Source organism: Plasmodium malariae (genome assembly GCF_900090045.1).
Source record: "Plasmodium malariae genome assembly, contig: PmUG01_00_11, whole genome shotgun sequence".
Lineage (NCBI taxonomy): Eukaryota > Apicomplexa > Aconoidasida > Haemosporida > Plasmodiidae > Plasmodium > Plasmodium malariae.
In genome coordinates this window covers 55,669-75,601 of record NW_021638282.1, presented here as the reverse complement: position 1 = coordinate 75,601, position 19,933 = coordinate 55,669, and the positions used below count along the sequence as shown (strand labels likewise).

Genomic DNA, 19,933 nt, shown 5'->3' with positions numbered 1-19,933 from the left:
GCACTTTTCAAGTATTATTTAAGCTTCATTAAATATATTTGGAATAATATATATGTGCATTATATTGATTGTTATGAATAATATAACTGTGTTTTAAAATATATATTTGATAATAAAATTAACATAAATTTAATGAAGTGTGCAATTTTCATTTTAAGATAAAAGTGCATGTTTCAACGTTTCATATGTTTCAAGTTTAAAATGATTATTTGATGAAAATGTTTTAACAAAACCATTATTAATTTTTATTTAAAAATGAATGTGTCTTTTTTTATATATGGAAAAACAAAAAGAATGTGTTTCGTTGCATTTATATATATATATATATACTTTTATTACGTAAAAGAAAATCTAATATATATATTACAAAATGACTTTTTTTTTATATTGTGTTACAAAATATATTTACTGTAAAAGTTTTTTAAGAAGATGCTTAGTTTATTTAAATGATGTATAAAGGAATGTATTATTGTATAAAATAATACTGTATCTATTATATACTAGTTATTTATAATTATTTTGTAATTATAATTATACATGTATTTGAAATTAAATTAAGAGTTAAAATATTTTATTATTTTAATGATATATCTAATGTAGCGATAATTTAATTTTGTAAAATTACTCAAATATATATTATACTGATAAGTTATAAATAAACATACTATATATTATATCTATGTCCTGTGTGAATGACTGATTAAAAATAATGAATTAATTTTAAAGAGTCATTTTTATATAATATATTGATATTCTTTTTTTTTTTTTGGATTTTTACATAATAATAATTTAGAAAAATATGTCTTGTGTCTGTAGCAATAAAAATTTTTTTTAATATAATTTATACAAGTATGTACATTTCTACAATTATGTACTCATGTGAAAATAAACAGTTATATATTTGTTTTATTTTTTATGTTTACTTATAAATATATTGATTATAGTACTAGTATTATTTTAAAATTTATATATATTTAGAATATGTATTGATAATTAAAAATTCTTTTATATTTATAGCTATTTTTTAAATAAAATAAAAGTTAAAAAACAAAATTCATTATTTATGGATAATTTGTATATACAGATTTAATGTTTACAGTTACGTTTAAATTCATTGGTAAAAAAAATTAAGATACATTAGCATAATTATAATTTTTAGTATGTATTATATGTAAGACATCGCTAATTCTGGTGATTCTATAAAATATCAATTAATGAATGAATGGCTACTTTTTTAATTACAGTTACTTGATTTCTGATTTAATTCTAATTTATAAAAATTATTTAAATATGTATGATAAAATAAAATGCTTAGAAAAAAGGATATTTATTTATATTTTTGACAGCATTATACAGATAGATTATTGTATCAAGATTATTTTGGTATTAATACATTCTATAAATTTACTACTTTTTTTTTTTTTTTTTATTTTTCTTTTAATTATTTTTTAAAAGAGCAATTTTATTATACACATTATTATAAATTTAATATTCATTCTATTAAAATACTAAAATTATTATATAATATTGTTATAATTATATGCTGTAATTATGTGGGACAAAGTGTAGGGGATAATTATATAGGAATGCAAATACATCTGATTTTGCAAGATTATTTAGTAAATAATGTATTTTATTTAATTTAAATTTGTCGCATAAATTTTATAAAATAATATATCATTCGTGGTTATAATTATTTATAAATAATTAATAAACAAATACCCGTTCTGTCCTCCGTAAAATATTCATGAATAAAAATTTTTATATCAATGATTTTCCAAAGTTACATAAAATTTTATATATTATTTTTTCTTGGATATTGACTATATAAATTTATATTATAAGTTAATTTAATTTAAATATTTTTAAAAATTATCATAATTACTAAAGATATTTTTTTACAAAATTTACTTTTACTTTTATATTTTTTTTTATTATTTACATTTCTATCGAAAATATAAGTTTCATTTTATATTTAGGGCATGATAAAAGGAAAATAACTGACTCCTTAAATTTTGAGAATTTTACTTTTAGATTTAATAAATAAAATATATTTATTTAAAATATACAATAATTACAATGTTCTATTTATAATTTGAAACATTGTCGTAAAACCATTAATTTTTAATTTGTTTTTTTATAATACCAATATACTGTGTGTGTATTAATTTCAGGAGTACCACTTATAAAATAATAATAAATGGATATTCCATATATCCTTAGTATATGTTATATGTTAGTTTATAATTTGCGAAATAAAAAAAAATTTATCCTTTTTTTTTTTTTTTTTACATCCTGTTAGTGCTATAATAATCAATATAATATTTTACAATTTTAAATATAAAATGAGATTTAAAAAGTATAAAAAGTAAAATTAAATATATTAATTGATAGGAAACAGGAAAAAATTAATAGCAATATACCTAATATGTGTTCATGTACTTATTTATCTCACGTGAACTTTTTATAATAAATAAAAAATAAAAACATTAAGCACAATGGAATTATTTTTATTTTACTTTTGAATCATACTAAAAATAAAAATATAAAATTTTTCTATTAAATAATTAATATATACGAGTATATATATATATATATATACAGATATGGATATATAGATATTCTTTTTTGGTTAATATTAAACGTTACAATATTTTACGTAATTATATTCTTCTCTGTAAACAATATACTTATGTCTATAAAAAGATTTACTTTTCATTTCAAAATATTGATAATATATTGTTTGGTATATTATTATAATTTTAATTTTTAGTAATAATATACGTAGGATATAATTATTAGAGAGACATAAAAAATATTATAAATTAATTAAATGATACCTACTTTCATAACATTATTAGTGAAGTTACGTAATTTTTGATTTAATTAAATATTATAAATATTATTTAAATGTATACTATAATATAAACTAGTAACAAATAGGTATGAATTATTATTTATAATAGAATTAAATAAACACATGATTGAATAAGAATTATTATAATATTAACAAATTTTATATATGTGTTACACCATTTTTTTTTATTTTATTTATTTAAAATATATGTGTTTAATTAAAGAAAAAAAATAATTTGTAAAATTAAAAACGTCTCATTTACTAATAACGATATAAATTAAGCTTAACTAAAAATAATGTCTTTCAAAAATTATTATACAAAAATAAAAAGTTATTATTTTACTTTAAAATATATATATTTTCATAAATTAGGTAGTATATAATAAATTTGATTTTTTAAATATATTGCAGACTATAAAGGAATGCATGTGTTACAATTAGTAAAAAAGGAAATTTTCACAAAATATATATAATTTGTATTTATTAATTTTTTTTTCACTGTTGTAAATACTAGTATTTTTTTTTTACTAATAATAACTACATATGCGAAATAAAATATTTATTAAATTAGATAATTTGTAGGAAAACATAGAAATAGTAATTATTATAGAAATACCTATAAGAGTAACATATATCTATATTTTATACATCGCATATTGTGCATAAATTCAATATTTTCAAATAATTAAAAATTATGAAAAACAATTTGTTTAATTACTCTAATTTGTAATTAAATTATACGTTGTGAATACATATGAATGAAATGAAATTTTGTCATTTTACTCAAAGATAATTTTTCATAAAAAATATTAATTATAAAAATTTGTAGTATTCCTTTTTATTTATTTTTCTTTTAAACTTAATAAAATATGCTATAAATGTTAATTTTTTAATAAAAAAACATTTTTTAAGTAAAAGAGGTACATTTTTATTGTTAGAAGTATATTACTTTATGTTAATTATTTCCTTATTTATATATTGCAATATTATAGATCTATAACATGGAACAATGTATTAAGTTTATATTTTTTATCAAAATTTCTATGTTTATCCTTTTAAATTGGATGTGTCATTTTTACTGTGATATGGTATGATAATATTGTTAGAAGGAGTTTGTATTATTCATATTTTTATTTTTTATTTTTATTAATAATATTTTTTTAGTATGGGAATATTTATCCATTTTATATAAGAAAAATTTACATTTTTTTTTTTTTTAGATCAGTTTTAATAAAATTTTGGACGAGAAGTATAATTTTGGTAAAAAATTAGATACACGAATTTATCGATTATTAGGAAATTATAAAAATTATATTTATTCATATGTTGGAGATTTAGAATTGAACATACCATATAGCACAAAAAAAAAGAACGAAAAATTGCTTACAAATGATAATGAAAAATTAGACAAAGAAAAAAAAGAAAAATTACAAAGAAGCTTATTATATAAGGAACAATTAATTAAGAGACTTATGAAAAATAAATGCACCATGTTACATAAATCATATAACTATTATGAAAAAAAAATAATGAATGGACTTGATGATAAATCTTTTTTTAAAAAAATGATATTAATTAATGATAAGGATTACAAAAAATTAAAATGTAAAAAATATAGATTAAGGATTTGCTTACTTTTATTATTATTCATATTGGTATTAATTTTACCTATCATAGATTTATCTTATGGTAAATTTAAAAAAACGGGTAGTTTATTAGGTGTATTATGTAGTTTATCAGGATTTAATGGGGAAGTTCCAACAGAAGGTGATACTCTTACAGACTTTTTTACTTATTTATTGTTCTCAACATGTAAAGGGAGTAATATTATAGGATATAAAGTATTTGGTATCCTAATATATTGTTTACCTATCTTAATACTGGGTATTATACTTATACGAGGAATTTATTATTATTATAAAAATGTTATAAAAAATAAACAAATTAGATTCATTAAAGCGTTCAATGAATGGTAAGGAATATGTTTATTTCCATAAAGAAGACTTTAATGTTATATAGTACCTGTAATATCTTTAATAACATATTAAATATAAGAATAACTGAATATATTTTATATATGAATTTACATATATGTAGTTATAATTATAGGTAAATATAACAAAAAAGTTTTAATTTTTTTTGCAATTTTAAATGTTTGAAAGTTTTTTAATAAATATTTTTGTGTATTCCTTGATCTGAATTAAATATTATGGATAAATATATATATTGCTGTATACATGCAAATTTCGAAGAAGCATATTTATTTGTACTTTAATATATAACAGCAGAATTAATACTATTATATTGAATTCATTTATTAGTTTACATTTTAACTAAAAATATTGTCACTCTATATTTTTTATCATATTGTAGTATAAAATTATTATTTTTTAAGATTATTAAAAAAACGAATTATTACATTTAAATTAATAATTAACGTGCTTCGTTTTGTATATAATAATAGAAAGTGATTATATTTATTGTACTGATATATATATTTATACTATTTTTTTTAACTATAAAATAGTATTTTAAATTTTATTTTTTGTTCTTTGTTTATTTCCTAATTTATTTGCTGGAACAATATTTTTTTAAAAGAATAATAAAATAAAATTTAGGATTTTTACAGTAATTTTTTGCTAACATAATAATTTTATAATTGATTATTATTTGGTTTACTTTACAAATATTGCAAATATAATTGAACAGATCATTTTTTTTTTTTCGCTATAAGAATTATCGAAAAAAAAAGGAATTTTTATTTATTTGTATTTTTTGATTAATCTGTATCTGTAAAATTAAATTTCTGACACAATACATTTGTAAAAGTCCAAACGAGCACTAATATATTAGCTCTTAAAATTACAATACAAAAGTTACTAAATAATATATTTTGGTAAATCTATAGTTACACGTCGTTATTCCTAATTTACGTATAATAATCTGTATATTCACTTCACACGTAAATTTATATTATTTGGAATATTTAAAAATTATCTTAATTGTATGAAATATTCATATTCTAATTTTACTGTTTCGTTTTTTTGTATTTTTATAACATAATATTTTTTCTTATATCGTCATATACGCATTTACAAAAATATTAATAAGGGGATTAATTTAAAGAATCTCCATTTAGTAATAATGGTACAAATTAAATTTAATTAAAAACTAAATTTTTTAAAAATATAACACAAAAATAAAAAGTTTTTATTTATTTTTAAAGTATATATATTATTTCCTGGATTTAATAGCACAATATAAATTGAACTTTCTAAATATATTGTAAAACTTAATCTAAAGTTCCTGTTTATGTGAAAACTACGAAGTGTGTTATATTTAACAAAACAAAAAAAGTTGTACAGTTTATTGACTACTTCATTAATTTTTACAATTAATTTATAGTTATAATAATTAATATTTTATAAAATAAATAACTCGTTTTTGAAAGTGTAATATCGTAGTAATTAGATTTAATAATAGGAAAACACAATTAAAATTAAACATTTCTATCCTAATATATAAAATATTGAAATAGATCTATATTCTATACGTTTCATGCTGTAAATTAGTTTAGTATTTAGAAATAATAATTTATCATATATTTCTTTTTTACAAGGGGAAATTTCTATAAAAAAAACTTGTAATTACTCGGCTATATAAAATAATTCATTTGTATATTTAAAATATTTAGGAATGAATTAAAATTATAGTTTCTTATTTAAAGTTATTTTTTTTAATAATATCATAAATATTAAAAATTTATAATATACGTTTAAAGATATTTTTTTTGGTCCGTGTAGTAAAATTCATTTTAGTTATATATATATTTTTATCTTTCTAAGAAGAAATAATAAACAAAAAATGAAAATATTTATGTAGCACGATTTATCATTGAATATATAATACCTTATTATACATATAATTCTTCCTGAATATATTATAACTTTAGAAATATATATGATGGAACAAAAAATTATGTTGTTCTTATTTATTAAAATTTCAACAATTATACTTTTAATGTGGTTATATCACTCTTACTATGATGTGGTACCATAATATTATTCATAGGCATTTATATTGTTTATGCTTTAAATATTTATTTTTATTAATGCTTTTTTTTTGGATGAGAATATTTTTCCATTTAAATAAGAAATATTTACGTTTTTCTTTTTTTTTAGAACTCTTTAAAGGAGAATCTGGATGAAAAATACAATTTTAGCAGACATTTAAAAACTAGTAATTGTCGATTATTAGCAAAATATAAGCAGGAAAAGGATTCAAGTATTGCAAATTTTAAAGAAGAAATGCCACATAAAGAATTGAAAGAAAAAAAATATATATCTAATAATAAAAAAGAAACGGAAGGAAAACGCAAACAATCTTGTAGGAGTTCATTGTATATTGAGGAATACAGTAAAAATGTTAAGAAAAATAAATGTGGTATAGGTAAAACAAAAAAATATTTTGATTTTGAGAAAAAAATATTTAAAAAACTTGATTATGAATACTACGTTAAAAATATCAAGATTATTGAATATAATGAATATAAAAAGCTAGCACGTAAAAAACGCAGAATACGAATTACTCTACTTTTGTTATTTATCTTGATATTGATATTACCCATATTAGATCTTTCATTAGAGACATTTACAGAGGGTGGGTTGTTGGGTTTATTACGCATGTTATACAAAACTGGATCTAAAGAAACTGGTATATATGGGGTAGAGGGACTTTTGACTTCATTATTAAGCGAGGGTACATGGGGGAATATTGAAAAAATTTGTGTATTATCTCTATTCTTTTATGGTGTACCTTTCCTTATATTTGTTGTCATATTTATATTAGGAATGATTTATTACTATAAAAAAGTTATAAAATATGAAAATATTAAGTTCAGAAAAAGATTAAATGAATAAGAAGTAATATGTGTTTTTCTATAACGATGAATTTAACATATAGTTATATATTTAGTGACATACTTGACAACCATAAAAATAATTATTTTTATTTTATAAATACATCTAAAATATCTATGTTTTTATAAGATGACTATAAAAATGAGTGTTCTTATTTCCTTTGCTAATATTAAATTTTGACTGTTTGAAAATGTTTCAATATATATTTTAATGGATGACTTTAGCTTAACTAAATATGTTCTCTCCATATATACATCTTCGTGCTAAAATAGATATCATAAATAATATATATATATCCTTTAAAATTAATATATAAAAGAATAATTCACATAGTTTTAATGCAGTATATCCTTGTCCATTTGACTAATCTTTTTTTTTTTTTTCGATTAAGTCTAAAATGATGATTTTTTTTGGTTATTTAAGATAGTGTATTATAATTGTTAAGTTAACAATAAATATCTTTTTTACTTTCAGTAATTGTATATGATTAATTTTTGTAATAATGATATAAATATAAATTTTTTCTTCACAAAAAGAAGAATATAATTATTTAGTCCATAAAATATATTTTATGCGAAATATTTTATAAAAGGTGCTAGTTCTAAAATTTTTTTTAACAGACTTAATTTTTTACATAGTCTAAATGTTTCATTAATATATAATGAAATGATGTATTTTTTAATTATGGATTATTTATTACAGATTACAAACTTTGGGATTCCAAAATATTATAATTAAAGGAAGTTTTTGAACCAATTGTTATATTATTTTTGTGAATATTTGTAGAGTTTACTTAATTTTTCACAAATTACTTGAATACTTATTATAGTGAAAGTTTATACTTAAATAACCTACATATTTTATTTATTTTAATCTTTTCTTTTATCATTAAGAGATTAAATTATTGGACAATAATTAAGAAATTATTAATAGATAATTTGTTGGGTTTCTTTCTAAATATGATCTATTTAGGATTAAGTAATGGAAAGTTTATATATCATTTAATAATGAGTTCTGTGATATTATTTTCGTATTTCACTAATAATGAAGTTATACATTATGAAATAACTTCATATTATATAAAATATTAGGAGTACATTGTATTTTTCGGTATTTTCAGTTACATAAACCAATTAATAATAAAATTATAAAATAATATTTTTTACTTATTCTTTGCAATATTTATATGTTATAATTTTTACTTATATTAAAAATAGCGGAAAATAACTAAAACATACATAAGTGATGTATTTAAATTATGATAGTAATATATAAAAATTAATTTTAAGTATCGATCTTAAAAATTAAGTTGAATAAATATTAGGAATTAATAAGAAAATAGGTAAGTATTACCTAAAAACCATATATAATTGTATGAATTTTAAACTAAATATGCAAAAATTATATGAAGAATAGCAATGAAGTAACAAAAAATGTATACATTAACTTTAAAGTTGTAATAAATTGTATTTTTGAATAAAATTAAATACTTATGTTTCATTATATTCATTTGCAATAAATAAAAATAGAACAATGTACTGATTATATTAATTGTTATGTGACACTCTAAAAATATATATATTAATATAAAAGGTATTTAATAAAGAATATTTTTAAAGAGATACTAATTTATATATATAGAATATTTGATATTAAATTAAATTGTATATATTAATGAATTTGTTTCGTATATTAAATATATTTTTACTATTATTATTAATGAAAATATTTTAAAAGGAATATTTCAATATTCTTAAAATAAAAACAATCTTAAATTAATTCATATTTCTCTCTAATAATTACATATAATGAACAATATGATAAAAAAAACTGAATTCATTAAAAAAAAATATAATTATATTTAAAGATGATTAAACATATTATTTAAATCATTATATTTTAATAACACATTGTGATGTATATATATAGTTAATTTAGTGCTTATATACTTATTTTTTATATATTTATATCATTATTATTTTTACTTAAACAAAATTATCACAGTAATGGCATACAATGTAACCGTAAATATTTTGCATCATCATTATATGTAATTGAAAATAAATTTATATACTTTTCAAATATTTGTAATTTTAATTTAGAAAATATGAATTTTACAATAAACAGATTTTTAATATATAATTTTTTTTTTTTTTTAATTTAATTGTAAAAATGCTTAATTTTATTTTTGACATGAATTAATTACTTTTATAAAAAAATTAAGTAAAAAAAAATCAAAAAAAACAATTAGTCATCACAATTAATTATTCTCAATAACAGTTAAATAATATTATTCTATACTGCGCTATAAATTAATTACTTTGTTCAGTATTAAGGGGACATTAAAATAATGGTTTTTATCATTAATTTGTATATTTTTTGAATGATTCTATAAAATAATAGAAAGTAATTACAAGTTTTATTAGATGAATACATTAAATATTCAAATATAAAATTAATTTTTTTAATAATAAAAAAAACAAAATAATGAATGTTAAAAATATTTAATAATATTAATTATAAAGTACGAGTATAAGTATTTATTTATTGTATGCTAAATATATATTATAAAACAAAATAAAATTAACAAAAATATTTATTAAACTGAGCATTAAATAAAAACATTTTGTTGTATTCATATGATTGATGTCATGATTGCTTTGAAATATGTGGAAGAATATTCTGAAAGCGTAACAATAACTTTTAATCATCGATAAGGGGATATTATAAATTAATCTCAATGGAATACAAAATATTCAGTGTAGTATATAAGGAATTAACACTGAAATAAGTGATTTCAATTTAAATATATATAACCTTTAATGTGTTACATATTTTACTTAAAATATTTTTGTTTTATGGATGTACAATATCGTCTTTTTAAATTGAATATACTTTACCTTCGTAAAATTTAAGTAAATCAAAAAAAAAACAAAAAAATACTCAAGAAATATTTTAATAAAATATACTCTAAAAATATAATTTGAGTAAATTATATTTTAGAAGTTTGCTTATTCATTAATAATATTAATATTCACTATAATTTTGTTATTTATAACTTTTCTGTTATCCGTTAAATATATAAATTAGATAAGAATATAAGAAATATTATATTAGTATACATAAAAATACTTTATATGTGAAAATTTATTCTAGCTACTGAATTTTATTTTTACTGAAAACACTATATATATACAGGGAAAAATGAAAAGTCATTTTAGACATAAAATATGTGAAAATAACACTTTATATAGCACATGGCGATATTTAGTAACATTAAAAATTTTTATTATTACTAGAAAAGAAGAACATTCCACAATGATAATTATGACACTTTTTTCTTTAGTTATATTTAGCGAAATATAACATGAAATTGATATATATTAATAATAATTTAAAATTTGTAATTTTTAAGTACAAAATATATAAAAAAAAAAAAAGTGTGCATATAATATTAATATATTTACCTGAACGGATTATATGAATAAATTATTATAAAAATTGTAAAGAGTAATAATAATGAGAAGAAAATTTTTATATATGTTTTTTTATGGAATATAATGGATTTTATTCACTCTACTATTTTTTACAGCACTGAAGTTATTACAATTCAAAAATTATATAATTAATTCGAATCAACGCTTTTTACTTTTTTTTTTGAAATTTTTTTTTAACAGGACTTTTTTGTTATATTAATATCTAATTTCATGAATAAAGACTATATATATATATTAATGTAAAAAAATGTAAATATAAAATGATCAGATAATATATTATTCAATTAAAATATACATATACTTTGGTGATGGAAATGTTTGGAAAAATCTCCTTTTTGAAATATACATAGTAATAGATCAAAAAAATTATAAAACAGCTTAGTCATTATTTTATAATATTATTTCTTATTATGAGTACTGTTTATATAATATATGTATCCACTTTTTTGTATCATCTTTATTATTATTAAATTATAAATTAAAGTACTTATGCTAACTATTAGCACATGTTTTTTTGTTATCTATGAATTATTTAAAAGAAAAAAATTGTTTTATTATTATTTTAAATACATAGTATTTTAGAAAAATACTTGAAATAAGTTTCTTAGAAAAAAATAATATTTTATTTTATGTAATATTCTATTAAAATTTTTATATAAATAACAATTTATTCTTCAAGATATATATTATTAGTAGTTAATACAAAAAATATATAATTATCAGCTTTCCTATTAATTTTATTATAAAAATGGTTTTGCATTTTTTCAATTATTAAATGAAATATTATTAACAAAGTTATGTTTATTTATATCACTGTTAATAATTAATAAAAACTTATGTACTAATAAAAATTCCATATTTTAATTTCTTATACAGTTGAGCAAATAATGTAAATATTTATACATGTTTTTTACATAAAAAATAAACAACTATATAGGTGCATATTACAATTTCTTGTTGTTAATATAATCACATTTAGCACAATTTTTTTAGGGTGCCTGTGAATATATTATCATACATCTATTTTATATAATAACTTTTATGAACTAATTTGAATATTATAATGTATATATATTTCTTATTAATTTCTTAAAATTTATTATATACTTGTAGTCTACTGTTTTTATTTCATTTTATTTTCTACCTTTATTTTTCAGAATTCAAGAACAAGTAAAAACATGTTATATTTGAATATTTTGAACAAGATGTTCAATCTCATTATTTAACAAAAACATTTCCATCATCATCTTCTTTAAAAGGAAAGCATGATAATTTATATAAAATTGGTTGTATTATTGATTATAATTATAGAAATAAATATGTATGGGTTCCATTAGTGGAAGCACGTTATACTTCTATTGATACCGAGTACTGTAGTTTACTGAATGAATGGATAAACAAAACAAAAAATTGAATATATAATTGAAGGATTTAATTATGAAAGTAGAACAAAATTATGGGAAGACCGCATTTAGAAATTGTGCAAGCATTGAGAAAAGCATACAGGTACAGATTATTCGTGTAACAGAAGTACAACTATTTATAGTAGTTCTGTTTCACCTGAATTAAAAACTGCTTTCTCCGGGGGTTTTACACTTCTGGGAACATTTCTTATTACATTTTGTCTTTGTTTTAAGGAATTACAAGAATTATCGTAAAAAATTATGAAAACTCAGCACAAAATTTATATTTAATTTTCATTTAATTATTATATATATATATATATATATATATATATATAACGAATTTCATTATTTTACATTTTACATAATACTTTATTCCCATCGGATATTGGATTCACAATATTCTTAATAAGGAAAAAAGAATAATAGAGAGATTAGTTCCAGAAGATTCATGCGAATTAATAAAAATATCATTGAATATGGTACTTCATATTCCAAAAACGAAGAATTAGAATAGGTTATGTTTCTGCAGGAAATTAGTAATTTACATATAGTTCTGGAATGGAGATTTATTTTCATACTAATATGAAAAATGATAAGGTTAATTCTTGGAATGATCTATTATATAATAAAAAAAAAAACAATAAATAATATAGAGAGAATATATGTGACACAGAATTATTGTAAAAAATAATATTTTACTCTTATTAATATATGTCATTCATATTAATGCCATTTTGAACATAATATATTGGAAAATTTTTTATTATATTATGAATTAGGAAAAAAACATTTGATTAATATATCATATTTTATTTAATAAAATGCATGTTTCCTTTATATAATATTATTAGATATAATTCTATTATATTAATCTCTATAATATATAACCAAAAAGTTTATATGCTTATTATACTTACTTTAACCTATAGGAAATACTATATTATATATTAACACGAGCTTCAGTTGTTATCATGATTTTTATGAGTCCAGTGTTATTTCTTTAAATATCCAAATAAAAAATAATAGTATATATTTATTCATTTGAATATAAAATTTTATAATAAAATATATATAGTAATTTTGATTAAGTGAAAAATATACCGTGAAACATTTATTTTTCCAGCATAATAAAAATATACTTGCAAATGCAATTACAATTCATACTTATATAACCTATGGAATGTGTATTAATTTATTAAGATATATAATTAACATATATTTTATTTTTCATAAATACACTAATTTTTATAATAAATTATACTATCTTATTTTCAAATTCCTTCTTTCTATATTTTTCATAAATTTCCGTCCATATAATATTAATAACAGTAAAACAATAATATTTATATTAAAAAAGTAAGAAAATGATAATTAATAATTCTAATAAATAATTATAAATATATTATTGCAACAAAAATTCTTTTAACATTTTGAATATTATAGATTATTTATACAAAATAACAGCATTGTCATTATTTAATTATGTTAACATTTTTTAAATGTATTATTATATATATTTTTATTTAATCTTAAAGGGAAATAATACTTTTAATAATACATTAGTATGGAATATATTTTTATTTCTTTTCTATTTATACAAATGTAACATATTTATATATATATTTATTTTTTTTACTTCAATACTTCAGAGAATGTTATATATGAAATAGGTAAAAGACAGTAGACAGGAAATATATAAGGAAAATTATTACGTCACCCATCTGTTTTAGTATGCTGTTATTAGTTATTTATGAGATACTGGTTTTAATTTTATACATGTATAGGAAATAAATTATTTAATGAATTATATTGTTAATGTTAATATTTCATCATTAATATGTTATTTGTAATTTATATTACTTTATTTTTTACATGTATTATACATATATAGGAAAACACAAAGTATATATTCTTATAATTAAATGAATTTTACTATAATAATAAAAATATTTAATCCATATTTATTCTTGTATATGGTATATTAATATAACATACATTAATTAAGTTTATTATATAGAAATAAGGCTGTCCAAAAATTAAATATTATCTTTTTCAAAATATAAATTTTTCGATGGGATAAATTGTTATATAAGAGGTAATAAACAGAAAAAAAAAAAAAAAATAAATATAAAAATAAAAATAATGAATACAATAATTCTTAAATCTGTTGAATATATTTAAAGAAATAAAGAACTATAAACAGATAAAAAGTTAAATAAAATTAAACATCTTGTAATTTATAGTATTGTTCAAGAATATTCAACAGATATATAATATGAAAAATAAATCTTAATACATATTTGAAAATAAAAATTACGTTAGAAAAGATTAAATATAGTATTATAAATCAATGAACTTTATATAAAAAGAGGAATACATGAAATTACAAATATGTCAAATAATTTATTGAAAATTAGAACACTTGGTGAAAAATGTAAAGAACAAATAACAAATTCTTATCGGCCTTTTTTCGTAACATCTATTATGGTTTTTCATGTTTTCAAGAATATTTATTTAATCTAAGCAGTGGTTATATTATCATAAGTGAAGATATATATATGAATTATGTTTTTAATGTGAATTCACAAAAACTTATTAACAGAAAATATAAATTTCAGTACTAAAGAATAATTTTGTAGCCTGAAAAAGTTTAATACTTTTCAGCATATTTTATGTAAAATTAAAAATAAACGGCATCATGAATGTTATTTTATCAAAAAATTTAATAATACTAATAATTAACAATAACAAAATAGAATTTTTAAACATAAAGAAAAAGAATTCAATATATAACACAAAATATGAACAACCATGTCACGTATTATACTTAAAATATATACAAAGATTGATTATAAAAACATGTTAAAAAAATTAATCTTTTAAGGAAATGCATAATAGGATATAACTATTATTACAGTAAATCATTATAAATTGATATTGTATATGTATTAAATTATTTTTATTACTTCAATATAGGAGATAAAATCCATTTAGTATCACACATACAAAAACAATTGTTATAAGCAAATATAGTCTTTTTTCTTTCTTTTATTGGTCTTTGATTTTTTTTTTAACTTTAGTTGTTATAATTATTCATTATAATATATTCATTTCTGCAAATAATATTCATATCAATATAAAGGATTTTTATCTTAGGTTGCGGAATTTTGGCAGGAAAAAATCAAAATATGTTAGTTCAATATTATTTTCCTGAAAGCATTATATGTAGCTTATTAGTAGGATTGATTATTTTAACTGTTTATTAGTACAAAAAAGAATATGTATAATTATTTCTCTATTATTGTATTTTCATCATAGTTGATTCAATTTATTTTATAATAATTTATTGAATATCTATGATATAATAAAATTATAAGAAAAAGACGTACGCTTTTTCATTATTGAATGAATAGAGAAATAAAATATCTAATTAAGTTTATTCTAATAATAATAGATATAATACCAAAATTACTGTGTTTTATTTGTTTTTTATTATAAAAGCAATTCCTTTAAATACAAATTTTTTATTTATAAAAAGAAAAAACTGAATTTGAACTACTTAAAAACATTTCTTTTATAAATAATAAGAATAAAGTTTAAATGTTATAATATTTAAAAGTTATAATACAAAAAAAAATAACAACATTATTATTTTTTTTACTTTTAAAATATATGTTTTCTTTATATTTTTAATAGCATGATATATATTATACTTATAAGATATATTATAGACAATAGCCGAACAAAAGTGTTATAATTAATATGTAATAGAATGGTATACAGAATATATTTTTTCATTTCTCTTTAAATTTATTATATTATTATTATAATTAATATATTTTTATTATAATAACTACTTTTTTGAAATTATGTTTACAATATTTAAATTATTAATAAAGAAATATGGTTAAAATTAGTTATTTTCCCCTTAATATCATATATAATAGATTACGTACATTCTATACATTCTATATGCTACATATGCTCAATATATAACAGTATTAATAAATCTTATGTTTTATTATTATTTTATTTGTTTCATTTTTTTTAAAAGGTATAATAAAGAATACATTTTAAAACTATAACAAATAGTTAATTTATGTGTTTTAAACATTTATAAATACACTAAAATAATTTAATTTTAATAAAAGTTTTTTTAAAATAAAATTAAAATAAAAATTTCGTAGCATATATTTATAGTTATTTTTCTTTGTTCATTTTGTAAAATGCATTGTTGTTGCATAAATTTTACTACGTTCTTATATAAAAATAAAAGATAATAAAAAAGAAAATTAATAAAATAAATATATTATCATTTATAATTAAAAGAATATTATATTATTCTCAATTTATTCATTACTGTCTATATTACAATAATAGATATATGTATAATGAAACAAAACATTAAGATATTTATATCTACTAAAATAGTAACCTTTATCCTTCTAAGTTGGATATGTCATTTTTACTTTGATATGGTGTGATAATATTATATTCTGATATTTCTGTTACTTACATTTTTCATGTTTAATTTGTGGTAATATTGTTTTTTAGCGAAAGATGTTTTTATTTTATATATATTATATTTTTATTTTGTGTTTTTAGATTACGTTTAATAAATATTTATATGAAAACTATACTTATTACGAAAAAAATGATATAAGAAATTATAGATTACTAGGAATACGTAGACAAAATCACGTTTCAGCTATTGTAGGATTAAAATACATGATACCAAATAATGAACTCGAAGACAAAAAAAATATATGTAATAACGAAAAAGGGGGAGAAAGTAAATATGAACTGCAAGATGGAGGTACATCAAGTAATGTGCAATACAATAAACGAGCTAAGAAAAATAAAACTTATATATTTGAAACAAAAAAATATTCTCATATTGAAAAACAAATATTCAAAGAATTAGATTTTTTTAATTTTCTTAAAAACAACAGAACAATTAGTAACAAGCTATACGAAAATATGGTACTAAAAAAATACCAATTACGCATTTTAACACCTATAATATTGTTAATTTTGTTATCAATATCATTAATATTAGATTATTGCTTTAATTGTGGTCTTGCAAGGGGGTTGTATAAATTATTAAGCTTTTCTTTAGGCAAGAGAGCGATGGGGAAATTTCACACATCCTTGAAGAGCTATATAGATTCACTTTTCAACTATACACCTAAAGGAGATGGGGCATCTAATATTTTATATATAACACCTTTTTTTCGTTTTCTAATATATTTTACATCCTTCGTCATATTCGGTATCATAATAATATTAGGAATTTTATATTACCACAAAAAAGTTAAAAAATATGAAAAAATTATATACAGGAAAAGATAAAATGAATAGCATAACATGTATTTCTGTTTTTGTAATTAATATTTTAAAATAAAGTTACCTCTGTAATACCTTTAGTAATGCACTTATTAAGCATAGTTATAATTGGTTATCTTTTACAAATGAACTTACATATACAGGGTATATTTAATATATAACAGGAAAAATGTATTTTATAAGATTTTTGTGAATTTCAACATTTTCATATTTATCAATTCGTATTATAATACATCTTTTTGGATTGACTATATTTTATCTTTTTGTATATTTAATCTTGTATTTATATCGATTTACATGTACAGTATATGTATGCATGTGTATTATAAATAATGTATAACAGTGAAATTAATATAATTTTTTTTTGATATATGATAATTTATATTTGATATATAAAGATTTTTTTGTATTCTTTGTTGTGTTCTAGTTTAAAATAATTATATTTTTCTGTTATAAAGAAAATGTATTATTAGTTTTAAGACATCAATAAATATGTCTCCTTTAGTATTTAATGATAGGAGGTAAATATAATTTTTTGGAATGACATATATATTTATATAATTAAAAAAATTTAATATTTATTCTATAAAAAAAGCTTCCTGAAAAATGTGTTATGAAAAATAATTATAGGAAATACCTTTTTAATATATTTTTATTTTTTTTATATGATGTGCATTTTAGGACATTCATATCTAATAAAAAAATATATTTATTAAACAACTATTATTTATAATACTTTAAGAATTTGTGAGTTCTATATCTTTACATTTTAATGAATAGTTAAATTCATTTTTTACATTTTCTTAATTATTGTGTTATTTCCATTTTGTCAATTTAAGTTTAATATATAGTATATTAAAAATTTGTAAAGAAAAAACTATACATTTTTTTTTAATTTCGTCGTATTTAAAAAGTTAATTTAATGAATTAATGTTAAGTATATATCTATAGTAATACATATAAATTCCATTTTTCTTTGTTTTTTCATAATAGGATCATTTAAATAGGTGATTATATTGGTAAAAATATAAATATCACTATGGGTAATGAAAAAGTACATATTTTTTCTACAATAATATAATTATTTGTAAATATTTTATCGTACGTAATTTATTAATGTATATTTCTATATTTATATTAAGATTAAATGATATTTGAAATGTCTGTAAAAATATGTATTGTTTATATTGATAATTAGTAATAAATTTATATTTAAAAGATCATTTTTAAAATAATATAAAATAAAAATTAGAGAATTCTCCTTTTATTAGTAATTAAAAAATAAGTAATTTTATTTTTTTCATTAAATAAGGTTTAATAAGGCTCGATTAATAGATTACACTTTTTGTTTGTGCAATATATATCTAATTAAGTTTAATTCATAATGTTTACCTTGCAATCAGTTTGTGTGTATTCTTATTTAATAAATTTTATTTTATATAAATTCATATAAAAAGTTTTACTATAATATTAAAATATGCTTAATTTTCACAAATAAATACAATTAAAAATGCATTGTTTATTCTGTGATATTAATCATGCATAATGTTTTTTTTTTTATAGTATATATATATAGCAGATGTAGAAAAAGAAATTGACATATATGGAAAATTCTTAATGGAGAAATGAAAATATGCATAACAAGAATTTTAATACAAGAAATAATTGCTCTCATAATTTAATTTTTGTTTTTTTTTGCTAATATTAAGTATTACTATAATATGTTAAAATATACTAGTTCGTGCAGAAAATACTTCTATGTATAGATATATAGAATAATTTTCCTGTGATATATTGCTTTTTTATATTTTCAATTAAATAAGTATATTTAGAACAAATTTAATTAAAGAAAAGAAAAATTTATAAATTAAAAAAATAATATTTATAAATAATGGATAACATATATTA

General features: G+C 17.8%; 3 protein-coding genes and 1 pseudogene across 4 annotated transcripts; all 4 read left to right on the top strand.

Annotated features, from left to right (window-relative positions):
* Nucleotides 1-3,858: 3,858 nt before the first annotated feature.
* Nucleotides 3,859-4,833, top strand: PmUG01_00027900 (Plasmodium exported protein, unknown function; the record flags this gene model as incomplete). The annotated part of the gene is made up of 2 exons (XM_029003355.1): nt 3,859-3,945; nt 4,078-4,833. 2 exons carry the CDS (start codon nt 3,859-3,861, stop codon nt 4,831-4,833), a joined length of 843 nt encoding a protein of 280 aa, XP_028858866.1.
* A 1,984-nt stretch (nt 4,834-6,817) lies between these two features.
* Nucleotides 6,818-7,776, top strand: PmUG01_00027800 (fam-l protein; the record flags this gene model as incomplete). The annotated part of the gene is made up of 2 exons (XM_029003244.1): nt 6,818-6,907; nt 7,039-7,776. 2 exons carry the CDS (start codon nt 6,818-6,820, stop codon nt 7,774-7,776), a joined length of 828 nt encoding a protein of 275 aa, XP_028858865.1.
* A 4,671-nt stretch (nt 7,777-12,447) lies between these two features.
* PmUG01_00027750 lies at nt 12,448-13,188 on the top strand (annotated as a pseudogene). The gene is made up of 3 exons: nt 12,448-12,675; nt 12,702-12,920; nt 13,048-13,188. Coding segments are annotated over exons 1-3 (588 nt in total).
* Nucleotides 13,189-17,070: 3,882 nt separating this feature from the next.
* Nucleotides 17,071-18,031, top strand: PmUG01_00027700 (fam-l protein; the record flags this gene model as incomplete). The annotated part of the gene is made up of 2 exons (XM_029003133.1): nt 17,071-17,157; nt 17,285-18,031. The coding sequence occupies 2 exons, from the start codon at nt 17,071-17,073 to the stop codon at nt 18,029-18,031; spliced, it is 834 nt and encodes a 277-aa protein (XP_028858864.1).
* Between the last annotated feature and the right edge of the window lie 1,902 nt (nt 18,032-19,933).